The following is a 25859-nucleotide window of genomic DNA, read 5'->3' as shown; positions in this document are numbered from 1 at the left end:
AGACTATCCCCTCTTTTTTTACGTGGGGAAAATCCCCCATGGAGACTCGTCCATCTCAGGGGTTAGGTGGACCGCCACCACCTTCTGCGAGTTATCTCGCAGAATATTACAAACGGCAAAAAAATCCTATGAAGTAATATAAATGTGTTGTTGTTTTAGTACGCACGTTTTCTGTTATTACATTAATTTTTATTTTCTAGATGCTGCGAAAAAACAATGCAGCTGCTCAGAGATAATCAGGAGACCTTATTGACAATACTGGAAGTGTTGTTATGTGATCCATTATACTCGTTGACATCTAGGCAAAATGTCCAATCTGCCGCAGGAAACGCTGCCGTCTGTAAGTGATTTAAGTGGTTAAATACTTGCTTCATTTCGCACTTATTGATTATTTTCCATAATAATCTTGAAGCTATTCGTTAATCTCTCTAAAAACGAGTTGCGTTGCGATTTGCAGCACCTTCCACCTTCCATTACATATAACCCATACTCTCATATATTTTCTTAGCTTTAACCTTCAAGTTTAGATTTAGTGAATAACAAGTAAAATCTTAATAATAGAAATTCATGTAATGATAACAAAGACAATTCAATTTGACTTCACATTCTTATGAGAAGGATTACTAATTATTTGGAGTATGAATTTAAGAAGATAGGTAGAATGAAATGTCGTCTGCGTGAAACCTCAGACCTATTTTAGCCGCTAGCTACCTTGCAAAGCAAGCTTGGTTTAGTTGTAATTAGACAGTGAAATTATAGGATAAGAGGTATCACGTCTCAGTCGTTTGGAATGGCAACGCATGAGCCATGGGTCATGGGTAGTAGTAGTATCACATGTTAAAAATCAGACAAGGTAAGTCGGTAGAAATGACACCATTTTGTGTATGAACTGGCCATTGGGTATAGTGGAAAGACAAGACAACTTATAATGAATAAAAAAGGATGTACAATAATCATTATACACAAGCATAGTTGAAAATTTTACTCATTGAAAGAGTCTAAAATATTCAATAAATTTTCCTGACATTTTTGTTTCAAGATATGGCTGGTTCAGATAGGCATCATTTGGCTGAGCGAGCGTTATTAGCAGTGAACAGCAAGCTTAGCGGGACCGAGGGAGGCATCGCCGGTGGAGTCTCGGTGCCAGGCCAAGTGGCTCGCTTGATACATACAGCAACTGATCCAGCTAACCTGTGTCGCCTCTTTCCAGGGTGGCAACCCTACTTATAAATTATTGAAATGATGTAATCATTAATACATAAATGTGATGACAATATTCACTGCTTGTAGCTATCTAAATGAACCAATTCATTTTTTAATTTTATATAGGATATTTACAAATTTGTGTGCAAAAAATGTCTAACATTTTTGCTGCCTATTTTATTGTTATTGTATGAATAAACAAATAAAAATATAATCGCTAATAATACTGTTATTTATCTTACATGAAGTATATGGACCGCGGGTAGCAAACGCGAACCCACTATATTTAGGACTAGTGCCCGCCAGTTCGTTTTGATGTGGTTATGGAATCCTATTATTTGGTATTCGTTGTTAACAAATCAAACGACAATAAATAAAACATCTATATGTGGACATTATCTTATTAGTAAACAAAAACGAGCGTTCGATGGCAAAAGAAATCTTCTAAGCCAAATGGAAAAAAGTATGTAACTTCCATATAATCACAGTGCAGTTAGTTTAATCCTGATTATAATATTCCGCAATACTATATTGCGAATTAGTTCTCTATTCGTCTCAAGTCCGAGAAGGGAGTCGCTGGTTAATCTCATAGTTCTCTATTTTGTCTCGCTAATAATAGTTCGCGCCTGAAATCAGGCAATTTATGATACGAATTAGTTCGTTTGCTCCCAATTCAATGCAGAGAAACTCGAGACTCTATAAGTGGCGTTTTTTTTTATGTCGCAAATATTTTTATATTTCTATAAGCCTCAAGAATAGTAATCCCTAAATTTTTCCGAGTAACTATTTTTAAGAGGCCTTTCACATTTTTTGACGTAAAAGCGGGATCTTTGGGGTTCTGGTTCTAAGAAATTAAGAGTCGGATATACATTTTGATTCCTGAATTATATAGATAGATATCTAATCTTAAAAACAACATCTTTGATATCATTTCTAAAATAGTTTATTCAAAAACGTTAAGAGACAGAAGTTTGAGGTCGTTGTTCATTAATAAACAAACATAAATTGATATGATATCTGTACTAAAACTTGATAATTACTTCATAAATTGAGACAGCATCGTCCTTTTTTTCATTTTCAACTTAAATATCTAAAAAATTGATCATAATGAAACCTGAAATTTCAACAAAACTTTGCCATAATCATTTCTAATTTTCTCATAAATACAACGAAATTTTTGCATAAAAAAAACATAATAATAAAGTTAATATACTTGTAAATTAGAAATATAAAAAAAATATATAAGTTTCTAAGAAAAATATAAACAATGATAATAATTTAAAGTTGTATAAATTCCGTTGCGCCAAAAGTAAATTCTCAGTGCTGCGCTAGCGCTCGTCGAAGTAGGATCTATGCTATTTTTTACGACACCGCTACGATAAGACATTCGTAAACATTTGTCAGTGAACATTAGTATAGTGCGACTAAACAAGTTTGATAATTTAAGCAATATTTAATTAATTTTGCTAATACATACTTATTTCTACGAATATTAATTTAAAGTTGTTATATATATATAATATTTATTTTAGCATACCAAGACAAAAGTACAGTTATGCTACAAATAAAACCTACCTACTCCGCTGCAGTATGAATAGCACAAGAGCGTGGTATTTCGTCACACTAATGGCAATTAATTGTTAATATTAAAAAAAAACATTTTAGTATTTTTAAAAAGAACGCTTAACTGAGAGAAAAATGTAAGAAAATGTAAACGAATTTTACTTTATGTTTATTTTGTAGATTTTTCTAAATTAAAATAGGGTTATTGTTTATAAAAATACCATTATTATTTTTACGTACATTTGTCTTGTGTTATATTATCTAGTATGCAATGTGGATTGTAAATAAATTACCAAATTATATATAAATTATATTCCCTAATGTTTAGAGATATTTTATCCAATTTACTTTATTTCATTTTACACAATACAGATATTTCTAAATTGCAGCCATTGTGTTATTATACTCGTTGGACTTTCATTACTGTACAGTTATGTCAAATAATATGTATTTGGGTGAAAAGTCTACAACTTTATGAATGTTTTTATTTAGAGACTAGCTTGCAGCTCGCGGCTTCGCTCGCGTGAACATGGAATATATAGGTTATCGCGCGTTTAAAGATCCGTGTACACTATTGGGACGTTATATATAAACCTTCCTCTTGAGTCTATCTATTCTGTCTGTTAAATAACAAAGAATCAAAATCTGCGTAGTTTTTTAAGATCAAAACATACATAGATCTATTACATGTGTAGAAGATATTTTAACCGGAAATTGAAGCCGTTAAAATGGTATTGGCAGATCAGTTGGAATCATCGGTATTCTTGAGCTGGTTGCCCAGGTAACGTACCGGTTTTAATGGTCTACAATTAAATTGTCTTTCAATTCTTTAGTAAGCAATATATCCAATGGGACGCCATTGCACATGTTCAGCGGGCTTAAATTTCATGATTGGATCATGCTTTTGAGAAATTCCTTCCTCAAGTTTGAGCAGTTAGTGTAGGAAATCACTATCTGTGCTTCCATAAAAATGAGCTCTCATATTTGTCAGTAGTTTCAAACTTTAATTTAAAGTCCATAATGACACAGAGAGTCTTTCAGAAATCTCCAGTAAAAACTATAAAAGTAATCCCGCCAATGAGAGCAGAGGTGTTTCTAAGGTATTTTAAGGTTCTGTCCAAAACCTCTATAGCTCATGGTGATTTCATTACATATAATCAATGAGGCGTCTTGTAATAATTTATAAAAAAATTTGATATTAGCTCGTAATTATTTGTCAAGAATCAAGAATCGGCCAACCAAGAACGTGAAGCTGCAATATCAGCCAATATCATGCGGCGACGTCAATGATGCAGGAACAGTAATGATAGCAGTTGAAGCTCTTTTTATACAACTTAGAACAACAAACAAGCTGACGGCTCTCCTGATGGAAAGGGGTAACCGTCGCCTATAGACATGAGCAGTACCTGACATGTTCATATCCGCATATTGTTTCCCCATGATCCCCCCATGCGTTGCCATTCCTGAGAACTCGGGTGTTATTCCCCTGTACCCTGTAAATTCACTGCCATATATATACACAGATAGTCTATATAGATAAATAGTATACCCTGAGAAAGGTCATAGACTATTTCATAGTGCGAAAAAAGGGTTGTAAGGGATTGAAAGCGGAGATGAAAAATTGTATAAAAGTATCGTCATTGTTTAAGTGAAACAATGAAACTTTTTTGCGTTATAATCAAAATAAATTTCCTTTATTTGGTCAATTTCATTATACCACGCTGACGAAGTCGCGGACACACCTAATATACATATAAGGATGGGACCTTTAAATCGAAACAAAGCTATGAAAACGCAACTATTATATATAAATAAAATAATTTTTTGCCTAAGTTTAATATTTAGAACAAGTGAATATGGCAATAATGTATCCGACTCTTATAATAAATTATATTGTACTTATTAATAAATAAATTGAATTAATATATAAGAGTAATTAATTAGTAAATTTGTGTTATAGTAATTTCATCTTCCTGCCAAATCCTTATCCCAATTATTTGTTACTCATATTACTTAAGGTTTTGGCTTTTAGTTGTACAATCGGCCAGCATCCTGACATCAACCCTCTAGGAATAATATAATAAAAAAATATGGTTATTATTAGCACTTTGATAATTAAGATAAATCACGTTATTTAAAAAAATCCAATAAGTACGTTAGTTACTCAGTTAAGTAAAAACATATCACATTATTAATTAAAATATTACAAGGATCAAAATGGTTCATACTAAATCCACACCGATTGCGCTACACGTTTATTTGCGTCTGTGTGCGTGTATTACTGTGTGTGTGCGTAAATCCATGCGATTAAACCTAAAGTTGAGCGGCATGATTTTGTAATAGGCCTCTTAATAATAGAGTTGTATTTTATCATAGGAAATAAAGGACGAAGGATCACACTTACGAACTACAATAAGTTTACATTACATTAACATAAAACTACAATAAGTATTTTTGTTTTATATTTTAGCCTGCAAATGTGAGCTGTTTTATTTTAACAAGACATCTACATTTTATAAAAAGAACTAAAGAGCGGCAGATTAGCGAACTAGTTCGTTTGCGAACTACAAACAAAAAATTAGGCAAATGTCACCGTTGTCAGTTGTCATGGTAACAAGCGAAGTACAACAATACAATATAATTTATAATCTTAATATTTCTAAATAATTTAAAAGTAACATATAGTTTCGTATTGTTATTATACGACGACAACTGATGGCAGAACTGCATATATTGGGACAATTGCAGTGTGCGTCCAATTTTGAAGAATCCACTTCACTCTTGTGTCGCTATACGTTTCAGACCGGTTTGTTTACCTTTGGCTTTCAATAATAATCTATCAAACCTCGGTAATGAGTTAAGTAGCCCCTTTTTTTACACGCTCTTGATCAATGTTGGCGCAATAAAACATTATATATACACATTTATATTGTATACAAATTCATCTGAAGTTGCAATATAGTATTTAATGATTATCTTTTTTATAATAAATATTTCAGGTCCTAACTGGACAATTATATCTGGATGTCCAGAGGGACAGACTACCTCAGCAGATCCTGATCATAATAAGTCAAATATTTGGGCTCATCCAATTGACATCCATTATATTACAAAAGGGATTCAGGGTAAGAGAAAAGTTAGCAATAGTATTCAGAAAATAGGCAGCTCAATCATTTACATGTAGTATTAATATAAAGTGACCTTTGAAATGTTCTCAAGTTGAGGATGTCATCCATAACTAAATGCACCAGTACAAACATAAAATGTAAAACATATTAATTACTATTTGTATTTTAAATTTGAAACCGAAAGAATCTGACTAATGAATTGGTACTAATAAAAAACAAAAGACATATTTTAAATTACCTTTAAAATTATTAAAACAAGTGACAGATTTTTTATTGTATGCTGCTGTCTAACTTCTAGGATGGCCTAAACTAATAGTGCAGGTGAGTTGTTTGGACTTGCTTGGCCGTTCGTGGGTAGTGGGTTACAGTTGCTGTAGCCTGCCAGTTGCACCTGGACATCATACATTACAAGTACCTTGTTGGGAGCCTGTGGGTACCACATTGACAGAGAGGATTCGTCAATATTTTCTTGGTGGATCACATCAACTTTTACAAAAGGATATAATTAATTTAGGAACAGACAGGTGATTATATTATTAGTACTACAACAGTAATTAAATTTACCCATACCTAGTTATACTAAATATAAACTTTAGAATTTATAATAAAGATTTTTAGTAATACAATGTTGAAGTAATAGTAATATAGATAAACAATAAATGTTTCAATAAATATATTTATTAAAATATTGATTTTTAGGTTTAAATTAAAAACTAAATCAAAAGGATCAGTAAAATTGCAAATTGAATTAATCTTAAGAAATTTCACTCAGTTTGGTGTAGAATATAAGTGAAATAAAAAAAAATGAAGATAATGGCGTACCTTGGTATTACAGTATTATCTATATTAATTCAATTTAGTTTTATGGATTATATTGATGAGAACAATATGCAGCTAGATGAAGATTTAAAAAACATATTTGATCTCAATATTACTAGTCACAAGAAACACTTAAATAAAGTTATGTTTAAAAATTTTGTTCAAAAGCGTCATGCCTTTTATTACCCTGCAACTCTAAAGAGAGCTAATTCTTCGCCAATCAATAATTCAACATTGGCAGAAGTGCCATTAGAAACTAGCACAGATTATTCAACTACAGTGGCGGATGAACTATACGAGGATAATGTGACCAATACAGATGTAGTTTACTCCACTACAGAAATTGCAAATGAAACCGAGACAACATTAATTTATGAAAAAAATATTACAACGATACCAAAGCTACCAAAGAGAAATATTGATATGGAATGCAGATGTAACTTAATGGTAAATATCAACCTCTGATAATTTGTAATAATTGTTGTCTTTATATGTACATATGTACCTATATATACAAATCTGTACCCACGATTTCTGCCCGAAATGAACTCCGAAACTACTTAACTCTCTTTAAGAAATTCGGCTAATTGAGTAAATTCTCAATGATCTCAATTTTACAACTAATCCCCAGGCGCGAGTGTTCAGATACTTTCATATAAGAATAAAAGCTTAATAATTAAACGATTAAAATTATGCGCCGCCATATTTACGAGTATACTGCGGCGCCTTCACCTTAATCAATAATAATTTAAGGGAAGTTCCATAGTGTTGAAGGTCGTCGTGATATAATGGTTTACTCGACCGTAAGTTCAAATCTGGTCGATATCAAATAACTTTGTGTTAATTTATATTTCTTACCGAGTTTCCGATGGAAATTTTGATAACTAATCAACTCATTTAAGAAACGGCGGTATGTTTGAGGCCTGCCACGTTGGTTTAAATATAGCCAGCGAAATTTGGGAATGTTAAGTGTTAAGTTTACCTCAACGTCGACAATTAATGATGTCTCAGACTACACCATAAAGTATAATAGTAGTTTGTTTATTCAGAGCCTTTTCAGCCTTTCAATCTGTACGTACATGTTAGTTTTATTTTATTTCGATATTCATATTCATTTTGGAGGGAAGGTAATTATTACTGGGTACCTAATGTCCCAATTATTACTTACTGTCAGGTTGACCTACCTCCTCCTTCCTCAGGAAACTGTCGTGGTAGGTAATTGATTTGACTTTATGCACGTTCTAACATTCTCCACTGGTGCTTCGACATCGCATGCCACCATATCATCCAATAAAAAAACAAGTCAAGGCACCTACGTATTAGTATACCCTTAAATTGTTTTTCAGTACAAAGTGTGTGATATTAATTGTTGCTGTGATAGCGATTGTTCAGATAGTGATATAAAGATGTTTGTTATTTGTAACGAAAACATAAACAGAAATACTGAACAAAGTGGATACTCTTGCTATCCTGATACCACAAACATGTATGCACTATCTAGAAGTAATACAGTTGCAAATTTATTTTGTGTTGTCAAAAGCAATTTACCCGTTAAACGGAACATCAAAATACAAACGGTAAGTTAGTAAACAGAATTTATTGTACTTTTATAAAAGAAATTAGATAAACATCTATATATACATATAAGGCAATACTTTTGTCTGTCCATTTGATTATATGCAAACTTCACAAATCAGATTTGATAAGAAAGTGTATATCATATTGACGTCAACTTGTATCTATGGTGTAATTGGTGTGTAGGTATATGATGTATTGGTTTTTAACGCTTTGAAATATGATTTCTATTTCATCTTGGGTATATAATTTGATGTTTAATTTTGCATGTACAGAAAACATGCATGCTTAATAAGATCAATAGCTAATTTAAGAATGTCATTTAATTGTATACTTTATAATTCTTTCAATTGCGATTAAACATCTAATGAACAAGTTTTTTATAGAATCATTATTCTTGGTTCTTTTAAAATATCTGGAATCAATTGTAATGTTAGATGCAGATTTGATTTTGTAAGAAAAAAACTCAGGGTCTTGTTTGTATTTTTCAGTATGATGCCACTGCAATTGATAGATCTTACAAATGGCACATGGATATTAAACATAGACATGTGAACGTGTTTAAAATGCAGCCTTATTATTATGGAGATCCATTGTGGGTTCTCAAAAATGGAAATATAAGATACATGGGTAAATCACTATTATTGCTTAATATTACTGCTTACACTGTTAATTTCCTTTACTTCAAATACAAAGTGCTTGAAAACATGAAGGTATAACAATAGCTCAGTCAAGTTAACAACCATTTGAAACTTATGAGGTATCAGAGATAGACCCTAGGCTATATAATACAGCCTGTATGACGCTATTTTAGTAATAACAAAAAATTACTTTCAATTAGAGACTAAGCAAACACTAGTACAAATAGGTTAAATTCTCTTCTATAGTTGACACTGGTCCAGTAGGACGATAGTGGGACCCAGGCCTAAACACTTATCCACAGTATCTATTCTATAAAAAAAATCCTAGCTTTTTAAATACGAATGCATCACCATTAAAACAGTACTTTTGATTGTATCTCGAAAAAGACTAGATTATTCAATAAACATTTATTTCAGATTTACCATGGCCTATTGTGAACAATTATTGTACGGGTAGAAGACCTATAAAATTTTTAATTGACGAAACAGTAACTTGTAAAGTTAATTTAAAGGATCTCGAAATGTTTCATATTCTGAAGGCTTCAGAAGACGTGAGCCTCATTAGTGTTGTAAAAAATTCGTCGATAACTCTCAATATGGTAATTATATAAATAGATTTAGATAAGGAATATCATTGAATAATTATTGTAAGTAAGACTTAGAGTGACTGAAGCTAGATTGTTATGTATGAGAGTGAGAGATGCTTCTTATTGAAATTATTATGTGAAGTGATTTTTTTTTCTGTAATACTATTGTGTAGTACTTCTTCCATAATGTGATTTGTATTTTTTTCAGAATTGTACAAATCTTCATTGTGTTAATTGGACTATTATTGCGTGTAACGATATGCAGTGTGTACCTTATAACAAAACTTTACATGAGCCATTATGTTCTGACAGTTACTGCAAGAACATTGCATTTCAGTTTGATTATATTTTTTATTATTATGAATCAAAGATAATTAATGCAACCATAAAACTGTATATACAGGAAATATCGACAGCCATACCATTTTTACAACAAAAAATTGACATAAGATTTGTAATCACCAATGAAACGATAGATAAGATCATTAAAGTAAGTGGAAATCCTGGTTATGTGAGTGGTCTACCTATATTAATATCATTGACAGAAAGTAATCACAGTTATAATTTTTTTAATAACACATCAACAAACAAGATTTACCTATCCTATCCTACAAATAAAAATGGAAAATGTATATTCTCAAATGTTACTAATAATTTAGTAACTTTCCAGTTTAACAAAAGAATGAAATGTCGTTATCAACATGCTGTTAACGTTACTGCTTACAGTGATAGAGAGACTTGTAAAACACTTCAAGATAGTATACATGAATTGTTAGGATTGCAACATAATATTGTTATATCCCCCTATGGAAATTCACTTAACGTTAAAGACGACGAATGGATTCCATTGCAAAAAAACATTCCTGATAAAAATATTGTTTATGGTGATTATGATACACAAAACTCAAAACTAAATTGTTACAATATAATAACTGGGATTTCATTAATATTATCTTATGCCGACATCAGCGAAAAGGATGGTGCAAAATTATTAACTGCTAAACTGGACACAAATATTAGAAATATAAGTATGAACGTTGAAATCACAGACATTTCTACAGTATTAACTGTGGACACAATATTCATAGACCAAACAAAGCCGAGTGCATATGAATATGCAGCGGGGCCACAATTGAATATTCACTTGCCAGACGATTTCTTTTTCCCTTTTCCTTCCAATGGATCTTCAATCAATGGTTATCACGTACCGTACCTTGTTGTTTACTTTGTACTGCTATTTACAACTTATCAAATAAAATAACTTGTGATATAACTATTAATTTTATTTTGAAATAATTTAAATACTTTTGTTACTTCTATCACTTCTAACTTGGCATCCACCTTTCAAGGGCTTGAGATTCATGGCCTGAAAATAAAACTCATTTTAGGATACTGCCATTGTACCCATGTGTTAGAAGTGGTTAGAAGTCTTTGTAAAAATACGTCAACAACGGGTAACAAAGTATAAATTGAAAGATCTAGGTTAGAAAAGAAGTTTTTAATATAGCTGATTCAGTAAATGAGAAACACCAACATAATAGCTGCCGTACGCAATTCGGAACTAAAGTTACCGCTATTTACAATATTTTTACATTAACAAAATCAATTTTTATTTTTGATTAATCCTATTTTATACTTCTCCATTCATAACATACATTTTATAGACGTCTACTGAACCTGATGTACAGGAAGTACATATAGCTATGTTTATTACACCTCACGAGACCCACACTGTATAAAGACTTACAAAGAGTCAGGATATTGATAGATATTATTTATTTTTAAGGGAACTTGCTAAGAATCGAGTGCTACGTGCTGGGGCCGGTTAAATAAAAACGTGTTTTAAAAATATTACGAAAAAGTATATCGAAGTAAGCATCTAACAGGAATGTAACCCTTTCCATTTAATAATAACGATAAATTAAGGCAAATACTAGCTGTTATTTTAGTGTATTAGAAAAAACGAACCCGGTTGATCTATTATAGTTTCTTAGTACTATTACTTATGAATATATTGTATCCCCTTTTAAAGTTGTTTATACTTTATCTACTACTTACGAAACATTACATACCAGTATCGAGTGACAAAAATCGACCCAACGAATCAGATGCATGAACCGGGAGTCCCATAGGTTTAACATTTCAGATAATCTCAAAATAGATTTTGGCCATAATTACTACTGACACTGATACGCTGCGAAGGGAGTCCGCATAATGTGCCTATTTAAATTTAAACAAATAAGTATATTTAAATAATTATAAAATTCTATAATATTCGATTTAATTTATGTAATGTTATTTTAAAGATATTACTTAATAGTTTATACATTTTAGACATAGTTTTATTTTGCAATCTAATTCAATAAAATTAAAGGTGTGTTTCAGACCCTAATTCCAATAATCATAACATTATATATATGTTATTAGAGATATTAAGTGCTAGCACTTATGTCGATAGGGTTAAAGAACACACAAATACGATCACACTATATGGATTGTTTTTTTAAATTCTGTACAAACCTATTACTTTGTCCAGTAATGTTTACGAGAGGCTAGGGTCTAAATTTATTCGAAATAAGATAGGGGTTAAACATCATTACACCGCACATTATATCGCACTAGGTTCTCTGTGATATGGAAAATGTAAGAAGAAAAAAAAGTTTGCACTGCTCGGTGATTTTTATCTGCATAGTTATTTTAACAGGTTCAAGACTAATTACTACTTTGAAATCTTATCATTAGTTTATTAATAATAGAGTTCATTTCAAAACGAGTATGCATATTTTGTCTGTGCAGTGTGTCTCTTATTATAATTGTTGACTGCACCGACTTAAGCACCTTTATAAATTCGTGTAATTTACACAATAATGAAGTGCAGGACTATACATACTCAATTCTAAGAACTAAAGTAACAGACGGAAGAAATGCGGTCCATAGTCGCTGGGCGTTAACTGTGACAATTTTTGATAATTATTGTACAAGTAATTTAATCAATCACAAATGAGATTCCATGGAGTGAAGTATTAATTGCCTAATTTAATACGAGTCATTATACCAAGTAAGTCTCGTTAGGTGTGGACATAGCATTTATCTCTGTATTCTCGCTACGAACCTATGCGACGTAAGTGTAAACTTTGCGATCATCCGGCGTACGCGCGAGATACTCGCGCTCGATGAGTCCCTCGATGCGTTTCTTGATAACTACTGGAGATGGCAGGAACCGTGCGCGGAGCTGTTCTGTCACTTCCGCCACCAACAACGTGTGCTAAAAGAATTCATTATATAATAATTTGCTAATGTGATTTAATTAAAAATCTTGTCAAACCTTACCTCCCTAGTATTTATTGTGAAATAGGATTTTTTTCTGTAATTGGAATGGTCGACAAACTGTCGGCCCTCTTGGTGGTAAGTGGTAACCGTCAGCTATATACATGAACAGCATCATTGACACACCAAGATGTCGGGCCTCATATACAGTGGCACTGCCTCACCCTTCAAGCGAAACACAGATTACAACGACTGAAGTAGGTGACTCTATGGTAACAATTTAAATGTGTATGTTATAATTAAATGGTGGTAATAAATTAACTATGTTTTACTTTATCTCAAATACTATAGATTTACTAAATTTATGTCGTCTTAACAAGTCTGAGAGATAACTAAAGAAACAATAACTTGCACATATATAATAATGTCGATAAGAATGTACAAAACTTACCGCCATTTTCTTTCTGGCTTTCATTATGCGCACGATGGCCGCTTCGATTTCATGTTTACGATCCTCGTCCACTTTGTTGCGTGTCTCTCGTCGTTCGGGCTCTGATTCGCCCTTAGCTGCTACTGTTTGGATCTTCACTCTAGATCATACACATAATAATAATATATATTGGAACGAAATAATAAAATAAAATATTTGATATATTACATATACAGTAAAATAAAATAAATTAATTAAAAACGTATATATTATTTACATATATAATGAATTTAGACTATTTTGAATATTTGAACAACAAAAATGAATGATGATGGGAAATTATTAGTTTTTGTCAACTATCTTCATTCATATATGTACTCATAACATTTAATTTAAAATACATTTATTAATTTTTCAATTAGTTTTACTTTTCATGCTTTATGACATTGAATCGTGCATATACCAAAACAAACAATTACTATATTTATGATAATTATTCATATTATAATGCTATACCTGTACAGTTTAGACGTGAAGGCATCGTTAACGTAGAATTGATGAGATGGTTCTATTTCCTTAGTCTTGGGATGTTTAATGAGTACTCTTTGTGTTGGTTTTCCCATCGCTAACGACTGTAGTGCGCGGACGAGGTCCTTCTCCGGAATATCAGTCTCGTTGAGTATTTCCTGTAATTGTGAGGATATCATAACACAAACAAACATACTCATAGTATATAAAATAATATTCCTATTACAGTTTTCTATTAAGATTATACAGCATATCTTTAAATACACCACTTGTTTAGGAGCAATTACTGGGGTCTAATATTTTGTCACGTTTATTGGGGTCTAAATATTTGTGCAGCGTATTGCATTTCTATTTAACAACATAACAGATTCATTAAAATCTAATCTAAATTTGTATTTCTTTAAAATTATGCATGTATGTAAAAAACACTTACACCACATATATGGAAGAACGGGATGTACCTGACACGAGCATCGCTTACTAGTCATCCCAACAAATTCCATAGCTTCGTACAAAATAAACAAAAATATTATGGGCGTACCTCGTAAGTGAGCCTCTCGCGCTTGTTGAAGAGCAGCAGCACGCACATCTGGAAGGGCGAGACCTGTATGATGTGTCGTCGCGGGGCGGGAGCGGGAGCGGGCGCGGCAGGCGGCGCCTCGTGCTGGTCGCGCGGCGAGCGCGGCGGGGAGGCCGGGCCTCCGCCCGCCGCCGCCGCCCCGCGGAACGTCGCGTGCAGGTCCACGTTGCCCAGCTGCGGCTGCAGCGACAGCTGCCGCCCCGAGTGTTTCGCCAGGTAGAAGCTGCCCGCCGAACAGGGAAACCGACTTGCTTAAGTATTTATGTAAGTGCCATTGTAAGGATGTATGTATTAAGTAAGTAGTATATGAACATTGATTATAGTAATAAACCATGCAGTATACACTCAAATGTAACCTAACCTAACACTCGCTTAACAAGTACCACCCTTATATACTTGGAGATCCAAATAAAAAAAAAATTGTAACAAAAGTTTTAAAAACATATATAAAATGATAAAGATTTTATTTACCATCTACCTCCTGCTCTACAGTATAACCGCGATTGTGGCGGTTGAAATACTGCCGAAATATCAGGAACTCTTATTGGAGATGATCAGGTCTTCTCATATTTCACTATTCCTAAGATGCTATAACTCTGTAGTCTGCGTTCTTTAATTTTATATGTGATAAAATACTATCATAAATATGATTTTCAATAGTTTCGCTCTGATAAAGATCATATAAATATTCTGTACGTACCTTCTAAAGACATCGAAAGCATTTCTAGGTGCGATGGGTATATTACACTTGGGCGTGACGCTCTGTGTCGGCCACAGTCCAGTAGTGAGTACTCGCACGGACAGATCTACCCCATGAAGATTGGTCTGCTGACAAATCGGATTTTTAATTATTTGTTGTATTGTCTCCCTAAGAATAAGCTTGTCTAATTAAATTAAGACCTCATGACTTAAAGCAATATAAACAACCATATATCCAAAGGTTTGTTTTAGGCAGGACCGATATTATGGAATGTTGGGACATGATCAGAAAACTTGTCTGTCTTGTCAGGTTGACAATAATCTTCTATATTATTAATATCATATACAGTAAAAACGTATCTTTTGTCTATTCTAATATTACAAATGTTAAAGTATGTATTGTTTTTTATCACCAAGTTTAAGGCCGCCGTCATTGGGCACACATACAGTATTTGGAGGTGAAAAGAATATAGGCAAATATTTATTAGGTCATTCTATTCACTTAAAAAATGTTGAGTATATTTAATTATTTTGTTCATATCTCACCCCGGTTGACAGCACATGCTCTTTAAATTCTTCCATGATGGTATTGGAAACTGTCATGTCCTTGAACATGCCTTCAAGTTTGGATGTGAACTGGCTACCGCACTCAGTCTGGAAATTTAAATTATTATTATTACACAGCCTAATTTTCATTATTAATTATAGACAGTTGGATGATTTTGTATATCTTATGAGGATTGGTACTATCATAAAGTCTACGGAAATATTTAAATGCCGGATTAAATTGTTATTTTAAAAACAAACTAAACCTAGGGCCATTTTGATGCTAGAAGGTTCACACTCCTGTTCAAAAATCTTTTCTTGCTTACTCATTATCAATATTATTAAGTAGGCTTCTAAACAATTACGACTAAACGACGCATAATCCACACTGTACCGGGGGTAAAACTAGGATAATAAAATGCCCTGACTTAAGGCTAAAATCCCACGTTACTTTAAAAATAGGCGCAGTACCTAATGTGACAAAACAGATAACACTCTTGCTTTTCAGTAGGAGACATTTGACACTACCAAACTATTACACCATATAACTATGCCATACAGTTTTAAGAAATCCTGCTTAAAGTCTTTTCTGCAAAATTCTTTACTTGTTCAAGAACCTGTTAATTAAAAACTCTACACCTTTTAACAATATTATATTTAGTTGTTGCAAGAAATGAAATAAAAGGAACATAGCAAAGAATAAACTAAATGCAAAGGACTTTAAGCATGATTTTGTATAATAGAACTTACAATGAACTTGTATAAAAAGTTCGAAACACTCACAAGTTATTGTTTATGGGTAATGGTAAAGAATTTTGCAGAATGTGGGTAGGGCGAGGGCAAGGAAGACACATCATAAATAACTGACTGAATTCTCAATCTGAGAGACATCACCAATCATACAGTGAAAGTCTCGTGGTTCCACATCTCTTAACATACCTTCTTTCTGGGAAAGGCAAGAATCAATCATAATACTATGAATTATAATTAATTACAAAGTGTATTTTTTTGGTATGTGTTAGTAATGCATGTAAAATAGAATATATCATCATCCAAGCTCTATTCCATGAAATATTCGCAGAGCTAGCTTCGGATGCAGCCAAGTTATTGTTTTGGATGGTATTTATTAAGTTTTTTAGGTTGGTTTTCATTTTATTCTTGTTAATTAGTATAGGGATTTTCATCATTCCTTTTTTTGTACAAAATAAAAAATTGTTTTTAATGCAACTGGAATGGTAACGAAGTTGACGGCACACTTCATTGTAATTGGTAACTGTCTCGCCACGGCCACATTAGCATGTGACGCCTGTGACATGAGTTATGTGTCAAACTAAGTTGTGATGCCTCCATGCCTTCATTTCACTTCCTTATCTCAAACACAGCTTACAAAGTCAGCTGCTTTACAGCTGGAACAGGTCAGACAGAGGTCGCGCAGACAACTCTGTACAAAGTCTAACTCGTTGGAGAGAGAGAGAGACAGAAACACAGAAAAACAGTAAGTGCAAGTGTTGCTGTATGTCCGCCACCTACTGGCACTAAGCTTACTAAGCACGCCGACTGGCACTTGCCTCTTAAACTTTCGCTCGGGTCTTAAATCCTGGGTACTGCCTGGTGAATCAATAGAATCCTAAGAAGTTTGTCTCGACATAAAATGCTACATACCTTCAGTTTGGAGATCATATTCTTCTCGCTATCATCAGACACAGATTTATTGAGCAACAGTCGCTTGGCTAAGTGTTGTTTGTAATATCGTTCAAATACATCTTTTTCTTGAAGAAAACGGAAAAGCACCATTGTTTTGTCAAGAACTGCCTCAATTTCTTGTTCACTCATCTGGAACAGGTATGAAACAATAGTAGATGACAAGTATAAAATAAAAATATTTATCTTTTTTTAAATAATAATATGGATACATACACAAACGCTATCATATACAGTACACCCATTGGGAGCAAGTTGCTAAATTTTTATAATTAAGGATGATATAGAGAAGCATTATTTTTTTTAAGTTCAATAATAATTAAATAATATAATACTGATAATAGCATCACTGGTGTTGCTACTATGTTATGCCCTAAGGAATCTATTACAATATGTATATTACTGTGTTCATATTTAGTAAATAATGTTACCAATACTAATAAATATTTATACGTACGCCTTTTTCTCCTTTTTTCAGTTTACCGTCGATGAATAGCGACAAGAACTCAGGGGATTTATTATTTAAATTAAGAAAATATTCAAAGTCAGAAGCAATCATATGTTTAAATATCTTATCATTATTGAATGAATTCTGCAAAAAGTGATCAAATCTTGCTTTGAGATCAAGTAAATTCTGTAACAAAAAAGTACAAATTAATAAAGTGAAGATCAATTAGGAATTGCAAAGTTACTTGTGCATGGTTGTACACGTAGATATGTAGACGAGGACATATATATGTATGTGTATATGTTAGAGCTGATAGTAACGGTCTTCTGAGTGTGAGAATGAATGTGAGTGAGTGCAGACACAGAAGTGACAGTGTTGTTGTGGTTATTCGAGTCCAGCTGACCCGCGCAACTTCGTTTGCGTTTCCATTTCCCCACCTTTTGCAATATTTTTCATTGCAGCTCCGCTCCTACTCGTCGTAACGTAATGTTATATAGCTTAAAGCCTTACTTGACAAATGGACTATCCAATACAAAAATAATTTTGTTTTTGAATCCATAGTTCTTGAGATTAGCGCGTTCAAATAAACAAACAAACTCTTCAGCTTTATAATATTATTATATATATATTATATTAGCATAGAAGTGCGTTCGTGCTCACTATTGTAGTTGCAGGTGTAACGATTCGTGTTTTACATCGTACCTGCACGAAAGTGATGGCGTTGGTGTTGTTGTGATTGTCGGTGACGAGCGCGCGCCCCTGTTCGCGGAGGTGTGCCGAGACTGCATCAGCGACAGTACGCAGTCCGTCGGGAACGCGCGACAGCAGCTTGTACACGCACGCCAGCTCGCCGGTGCGGGTATGCATAAGCATATGCACTACGCCAGAGTTCTCCATCTGCGGACGCGACCATAGTAATCAATATATTTTTAACTCACCTTAAGTACCTTATGGTAACTAATTTTTATTGATATACCGACAGTTTCAGTCACTGAAAATGTAAGTAGGATTGTATGCTTTGATATTACAATAGTTACTAATAACAACAGTAACTAGGTAAATGCTACCTGTAAATAAAATAATTACTTAATATAAAACAACTTTAAATGGTCATATTACAATAGTTACTAATAACAACAGTAACTAGGTAAATGCTACCTGTAAATAAAATAATTACTTAATATAAAACCTTTTGGTCAAGGGATGATTACTCAAATACACTTATTCATTCAGCTGCTCGGTATTGAAGATCTACATAGCCCATTATCAATTTTCGTATATGTAATTAAATTCTGATATTAAATTTACAGGACGGAAAAATGACTAACACTTTTATGGATGTATTGTTCCTGCCTTCTGAAATATATAAATATGTTTACCTCTACAATGGTCTTCATGTGCTGCTCGATGAGTTCATGTTCCAGCACGGCAACTACCCGTGGCTCAGTAGTCTCATCCAAATAGTGGCGGGCGCGCTCTGCCTCTTCACTGATACGGGCTTCCACGCGCGCGATGTACACTGCCGCGCTGTTCTCTGCCAAGAACTTTTGAGATTCCATCTACAACCAGACAAATTTTATCCTACTTTAAAAAATAAAGTATGAATTTAAAAATATCAACATAAAATGCCTATTGATTACTTAAAAAGAATAAAACTTCCTGATAAATCCCAATATACAATATCTTAAAACTATTTTGTACCTAAATACTAGTAATGAAATTGTTTATATTATACTTTTTGATATGGCTCTGTTCAAAGCTTACTGATTAAGAAAAATGACATGAATGGACTAAGAAATGTACTTAAGAATAACCACCATTCTTCTATTACTCTTTCCGATTATAATATGCTTTTTTTTTCATTTCTTTACAATTAGACAATTAAAAATAGAGGCACCACATAAGTATTACTTTTTTTTTGATACATAATGTACAGAGAAATTTAGTATTATTATAAATACATTTTTAAATAATGATGACTGACTGTCCCATGTCCTTTTGTTAATTTTAGAATTTCTTTCATAATCAACAGTGAATTACAAAAGTCTAACTCACCCTATAAAACTCAGCAGATTGGTGTAGAAATGGCGTTTCAAAATCTTCTTCATACACAGCCCGGGAATTAATGCCGAGCACCATAAGCATCTGGCAGGCGTTGCGTATCGCCAACCGGTCAACAACTTCCCCCCGACGTTCACGCGCCACCATTTCCAGGAGAGTCTGACGTAAGTGGTCACGAATCGACCCGTAACGGACGACCTGGCAAATATGCTTTTATATAATTGGAATGGCAAACAAACTGACGCCATATCTGACAGTATGTGATAAAATAAGCTGACGCCCTATTGAACATTATGTGATATATATATATGAACAGCACCACAGAATCATGTTATGTGACACCCGTGATTTTACTAATGCATTGTCAATTCTTTCTATATATTGGCTGCCTTAGCTTACTTTCAAACAGAGCTTACAAACAGAGCTGTTTGGCAGCTGATGTAGGTGAGACTGTGGTACCGAAACAGAGGACTTGTTACAACATCTACTTCACTAAAATTATTGGATGTATCCTGACAGTTTTTTTACAATAAATTAATAAAAAATCTTTTCGATCTTAAATAAATGTTTTAATATCTGGGTGATATGGGATATTAATAATAGAAAAGGTATATAAATAATAATTTGAATATTGTTTAAAATAACTTATATATGATAGTAGTTTCATTACCTGATCTCTAAAAATGATTAGTCCTAGATTGTACACATTGTCCACTTCATTTTGCTGTACATATACCCTGTCCATATACATAAGTATATCACGGATCATGACCATGCTAGTTTGGTGGTCAGTCCAGGCGTTGTTCAATGTTTGAAGAAAACCATTGTTTAATGAATGTATCACATCTTTCCTGACCTAAAATAATAAAAATATATACAATGTAAATAAATCCTCCAATTGAACACTATAAATAAACATAAATACACTTGATTAGCATTAGTTTCAAATCAATATGACAATTGCAAAAAGAATTATCAAAATTAGAGCTTATTTGGAAGTATAAAATCATTTATATACTGTTTTAAACTTGACGCGGTCATTATTTATACGTATAATTAGTAAAAATCACGGGATCTTACCACGTTTTATATTTATTTGCTGTGTTCCCAATATTTCGGTAGTGTTTCAACCACCATGATCACGGGTAAACTGAAGAGCAGCGGGTAGATGGAAAATGAAATCTTTTTATGGGCAGATATATAGTATATTTATATTTCCAGTAGTAGCAACAAACGAAGATGTGTGAAGGTAGACGCATATGTCTGCCCGCATAGGTAAGATCCCGTGATTTTTACTAATTATATGTATAAAATAATTGTATAAAAATATACCTTGGTTTCAAGATGATTAGTTACAACTTCCTTCAGTCCAGTATATAGCCTTTCCCCATGCTTATGGAGGACCATAGTATAGGCATTACGATAGAGTTCTTCAAAAGATAAACCTGAATTATTTTTCTTTTGAATTTCTTGTATTGCATTTTTTAGTAAACTCCATATACTCTCCACATACTTTTCATCCATAGTCATCTGCAAATTAGATTAGTATAAAAAATTTAAATGATACACAGTATGTTTATATATTCTTCTTTTTCAATACACTCTTGACAGAACAGTTGTGGTGGTGGTAGAGTGAGTGGTATGTTTAATATACACTAAATAAATGTATGTAAATGCTTTTAAGGTATCAACCACATTATAATGAACAGTTAAGTAGAAAGAAGTAAATAGCACTCCAAATATTAGTAATTACTTTATAGATCTCTAAGGATGTTTAATGTGATTGTAACCTATGAAATGCTAATAATAAAACCCACAGCATCTTGAAGGGTGGTTCACCTTACACACAGATAGAGGAGTTACAGATTAAGAATGAGATCATGATTTTATATTGAAATACTGCAATTTTAATATAATGATTTGATATTGAAGAATGGTCACTTGTAAGGACCTTAAGGGTCGAGAAAAAACTTATTTATTGTAATTAAATTGTATGGTGGCATATATTGTAGAAAATTTAGTTATTTAATGTTTTAAAAGTGGATAATTATTGTATGATATTCCAAAGAAATAGTGACATTCCATTCATTCACAAGGTACTGTATGTCAGGGCCCGACAATTATTTTTGATATGTAACTTCCTCATCCATAAGCTTGATTTTTATTGTAATAATTTACTGATAAAAGCTATAACAGGATAGCTGAGAGTGGATCTCTTCACCAAGTAAGTTGTAAACATGGCTTGAATAAGGCATTCTTAATTCTATTATAACCAGAAACTGTATCAGACTATTATTAGAGAAAAATAAAGATAATGATGATGATTATTATTAAATAAATATATAATTTTCAAATATTCATGAAACTATATTAATATTTTCATAAATTCATTATATTTACAGATGTATTATATATATATTTATTCATTGTATATATATACATATATATATCCTTAATTAATATATATTTAATAGACTTGCTGTTATTTAGTACATTACCTCATTGTATGTTACAATGCATGAATAACTGTTTTATCTAATATACTTAAGTGGTTATGACAAATCTGTAATAGAGTATTAGTATGCCTCTTGCCACTGTTACATCAATTATATACCAACCCATTTATCAGGATACATTTGATAATATGGTTCAGAATAGTTCCACACTTGAAATTTTCTTGTCATTTTGTCTATTTTTAACACTTTTGTAAATTATATAGACATTGATAAAATTTAAAACAGAAGTAACAAAATATTAAATAATAACAATATGAAAATAATAATATTTCAACTTTTGATTGGTTTTCACACTTGTCAAAATATAATTATGTTTAAATGACATATTGAACACAAATATATGTGAAGTAACTTTTTCCAATTTTAAAATTTTGTTGGAAAATAGTTGCCATATATTTATTTATTTATAAATAGATCAAGATTTTGTACATTCTCACTATTACAGATATGATGAAAGGCAACTATTTACAATTTTTTTATCATATTGTGATTTTTATGCATGACAGAATACACACTGATCATACAATTTACATACATACATACATGCATGCATAGGGCATAGTAATACTTAAAGAGCTAATATAACATGTGGGGATTAATCGCAATTATATAACATTTTTTATTAATTTTGAGCTATCCATAAAACATTGTACTGTAATATTTGCACGAATTATTATACATCAAAGCAAAACACCTATAATTTGTATTATGACTCAAAGTTTCACATGCATCATGCATTATGAGAGAGTGACAACATCATAATATACATTTAGCATATCCATAATGCAATTGCAATGCAGTTTATATTATTAAATGATACAATTATTAAAAAAAAAATACAACATGCAATATACACTGACCAGTGCTTCAATAACACATGAAAAAAGCTATGAATTAGGTTTGAATTTTATATTGTATGTAAAAATAGAGAGCTTTTATTACTTACAGGAAAAGCTCTGATTCTCATTTTGCCAGGTTTATCTTTTGGCAATGCACTCTTCATTTTTATGGGTTAAAATTCACACACCAACAAAACACTAAATTCATATAAAAATCTCTTCACTGTTCATGTGCTTCGTCACAGAAATACTTCATCGTTACTCTCTTTACATCTGAAAATATCAACTATTTGTTAAAATGTAAAGCTAACGTCGTTTGACTCGTAAACAGATACAAATCATACACCTAGATCATTGAAATGTAGCTTGCTAATGGTAGCACTTTATGCATTATTAGTGCAAAAAATATACGACTGATTTATTAATATGTATATATATTAATATAAACTATTTTTTGCAGTAAAAAGAAATTGATTATCCATAGGTACTTAATTATAAAAGAGGACAAGATTAAAGAGAAATATGCAGTGATGTGACAGTGACAAATAATACATTCAATGAACAATCAGAAGAATAGGACATCTCTTTCACTCTTATTTTGAGCTCGCATTTATTATTTTACCATTGTCACACGTTTCATATGAAATTATTAACTCACGAATGATATAATTATTTCCTCTTTAAATATTCACTCATATGTACTTCAGTAATTACTTAAAGTACATTTAAATTATTTGATTATTTTCCATTTCCTTACTTTTATTAAATCATAGACAAGTGACAAGTTTCTAATTTGTATTTTAAAATTAAGAACATAAAATGTTGCCAGTAAGTACTTGCTAGTTGATATTCATGTTAACTTGACTTTACAATTTAGGAATATGTTAGACTAACAAAATAATTGTCTAACGTAATTGAATTCAAGTTATATCACTAGAACGGTTGCCTGTTGGGATTGAAACTGGTTAGTACGTAAACTACTGGACTCGGGCAAAGGAGTTTGTTAGTAATTTGTGGTATTGCTAGTAATATTTATGTCTGTTGAACTTACGTGGTGATTACTTGCTGACCGAGTTTTTACCGATTTGTTTACTACGCGTGGAGTTCTTTCATATTTCATTCTGGACTATCCTACAACATTCTTTTTTTTGTGGAATAAAAGAAAAATCTAGATGAGACTGCTAGATTAATTTTTTTTGTTTACGTTATAATATTATAGCGCCATCTTAGTTTCAGTTTACGAAACTAATTGTGCTGCTGTGCGAAAGGGAAGAATTGTTTAAAGGGATGGTCTCTTTAAAGATCACCTTTAAGTCTATTAGTAAGAATTTAAATTTTATTTGTCTTTTGAAATGAATGAAATGTGCAAATTAACATTTGAAGATAAGGTATAAATTACATGTAGGAAGACACATTGTCAACAAAGGGCATTTTCGTGTTAACTATTTGTAAATAAGATTCTTCTTCACTATTAAACATTTGACTTGGTTTGAACGATATACTAATAGGAGGCAAGGGACATTCCTACTATCTATTGGTAATGAATCATGGAATACAGTTTAGAATTGATAGTGATTTATATTATTTTCATCACATGTCACGCCTATATCCTTGGTCTAATAAGGCTCGATTTGAATATATTTGACCAAGATAGACTTCATGAAAAGTCGTCGGCGTGGTTATCTCAGTCTCATCAATTTCAGCCTCTAAGTAGTTTGTAAGCTGTGTTTCAGTTGTAGGATGAGATTAGAAGTACAATTACATGTTAAGAAGCACTGGATTTACTCTGAGGTGGCTGTGCATGAATCACGATTAATTACAACATCGTAATGTAATGTTCGTAAAGCTGTTCATGTTACCGACGTAAATAGCTTTATTGACGAAGGTTACCGTTTACCATTTGGTGGATCATCAAATAGTTATAACACGTGTTGTAATATTAATTATATATGTCTCTCTTTTATTCAACTTATTTATTTTAATTTTTGACTCTTGTAAACATTATACCTTCTTTTTACATTATGAATATGAGTTCGAAATATACCTCGTATCTACTATTATAAGTAGTTTTTTATTAGGCGATAATGCCATGTCCACAGCCGTAAAGGATGATAGTATAGGACAGTTTTTAATTATTTTTTAATGGCCAACAGTGGCGTGGTGGACGGACCATAAAGGAAGATGAGCGAGAAGTCAGATCAGTTAACCCACTTCGACGAATTTACCAGGAATTTGCTAAAATGGTATGAAGCTCGACTAACATGGTACATTGGCTACATGGTTACTAACATGCTGGACACAAAATGGAGCTGTGCTGATCATCGGAACTGACGGTAAAAAACATCAAGTCAGTTCAGGTGCCGACCTAAACCGGCTCATTAATTTGTCTCAGAGTGTTGTGTGTGATAATACGACGCTAAACTTCCCAGCTTATATATACGGCAGCTGTAACGCGATCTAAGCGCATTTTGAGAGAGAGAGAGAGACTGTTGTAGTGGTCGTGGTGGCGGTATTAGTTACGTAGGGTTTGTTCTATATTTTACCAAATTCAGTGGGTAGATAAATTTAACTAATGTATTTTTTAATTTTCTTTGTATCTTGTGACGTTTTCAAAATTTTTACTTTTTCTATTATCAACCCACATTAAAAACAATCACTTGGTTGAGATTCGGCATTTCTGACAGTTATGACTTTGACAGCACTGACGTTGACAGTTGTTATATTGAAA

General features: G+C 32.4%; 4 protein-coding genes across 7 annotated transcripts in view; 3 read left to right on the top strand and 1 right to left on the bottom strand.

The window, feature by feature from the left end:
* Positions 1-1683, top strand: part of LOC131853495 (serine-protein kinase ATM-like) — a 40770-nt gene extending 39087 nt beyond the window's left edge. Inside the window, exons 35-36 of the mRNA XM_059204387.1 lie at positions 201-340; positions 1040-1683. Of these exons, the coding sequence (XP_059060370.1) occupies positions 201-340; positions 1040-1230 (331 nt within the window). The 3' untranslated portion in view covers positions 1231-1683. The remainder of the gene's footprint in view (positions 1-200; positions 341-1039) is intronic.
* A 3695-nt stretch (positions 1684-5378) lies between these two features.
* Positions 5379-6687, top strand: LOC131853686 (B9 domain-containing protein 2). The gene is made up of 4 exons (XM_059204688.1): positions 5379-5572; positions 5766-5891; positions 6193-6418; positions 6594-6687. Exons 1-4 carry the CDS (start codon positions 5482-5484, stop codon positions 6685-6687), a joined length of 537 nt encoding a protein of 178 aa, XP_059060671.1. The 5' UTR covers positions 5379-5481.
* Positions 6688-6698: 11 nt separating this feature from the next.
* Positions 6699-10784, top strand: LOC131853684 (tectonic-1). Its single transcript, XM_059204687.1, has 5 exons — positions 6699-7160; positions 8060-8290; positions 8780-8918; positions 9347-9528; positions 9725-10784. Exons 1-5 carry the CDS (start codon positions 6699-6701, stop codon positions 10775-10777), a joined length of 2067 nt encoding a protein of 688 aa, XP_059060670.1. The 3' UTR covers positions 10778-10784.
* A 2-nt stretch (positions 10785-10786) lies between these two features.
* Positions 10787-23994, bottom strand: LOC131853683 (cullin-3). 4 transcript variants are annotated; one of them, XM_059204686.1, is made up of 16 exons: positions 23889-23994; positions 23239-23404; positions 21109-21306; positions 20447-20632; positions 19771-19974; positions 19095-19274; positions 18418-18612; positions 17725-17901; positions 17229-17399; positions 15567-15674; positions 15022-15146; positions 14283-14544; positions 13730-13899; positions 13235-13373; positions 12629-12781; positions 10788-10882 (listed from the first exon to the last, which is right to left on the bottom strand). In XM_059204686.1, the coding sequence occupies exons 2-15, from the start codon at positions 23293-23295 to the stop codon at positions 12629-12631; spliced, it is 2325 nt and encodes a 774-aa protein (XP_059060669.1). In that variant the 5' UTR covers positions 23296-23404; positions 23889-23994; the 3' UTR covers positions 10788-10882. The 4 variants fall into 4 exon arrangements, with proteins under 4 accessions (XP_059060666.1, XP_059060669.1, XP_059060667.1 ...); XM_059204684.1 differs by having other exon boundaries at positions 23790-23932; XM_059204685.1 differs by lacking the exon at positions 23889-23994 and adding an exon at positions 23478-23648.
* Positions 23995-25859: the final 1865 nt, after the last annotated feature.

This window comes from Achroia grisella, unplaced genomic scaffold, assembly GCF_030625045.1.
Source record: "Achroia grisella isolate CSIRO2021 unplaced genomic scaffold, CSIRO_AGI_Agris_v1 utg903, whole genome shotgun sequence".
Taxonomy (NCBI): Eukaryota; Metazoa; Arthropoda; class Insecta; order Lepidoptera; family Pyralidae; genus Achroia; species Achroia grisella.
This window is presented reverse-complemented; position numbering and strand designations above follow the sequence as displayed.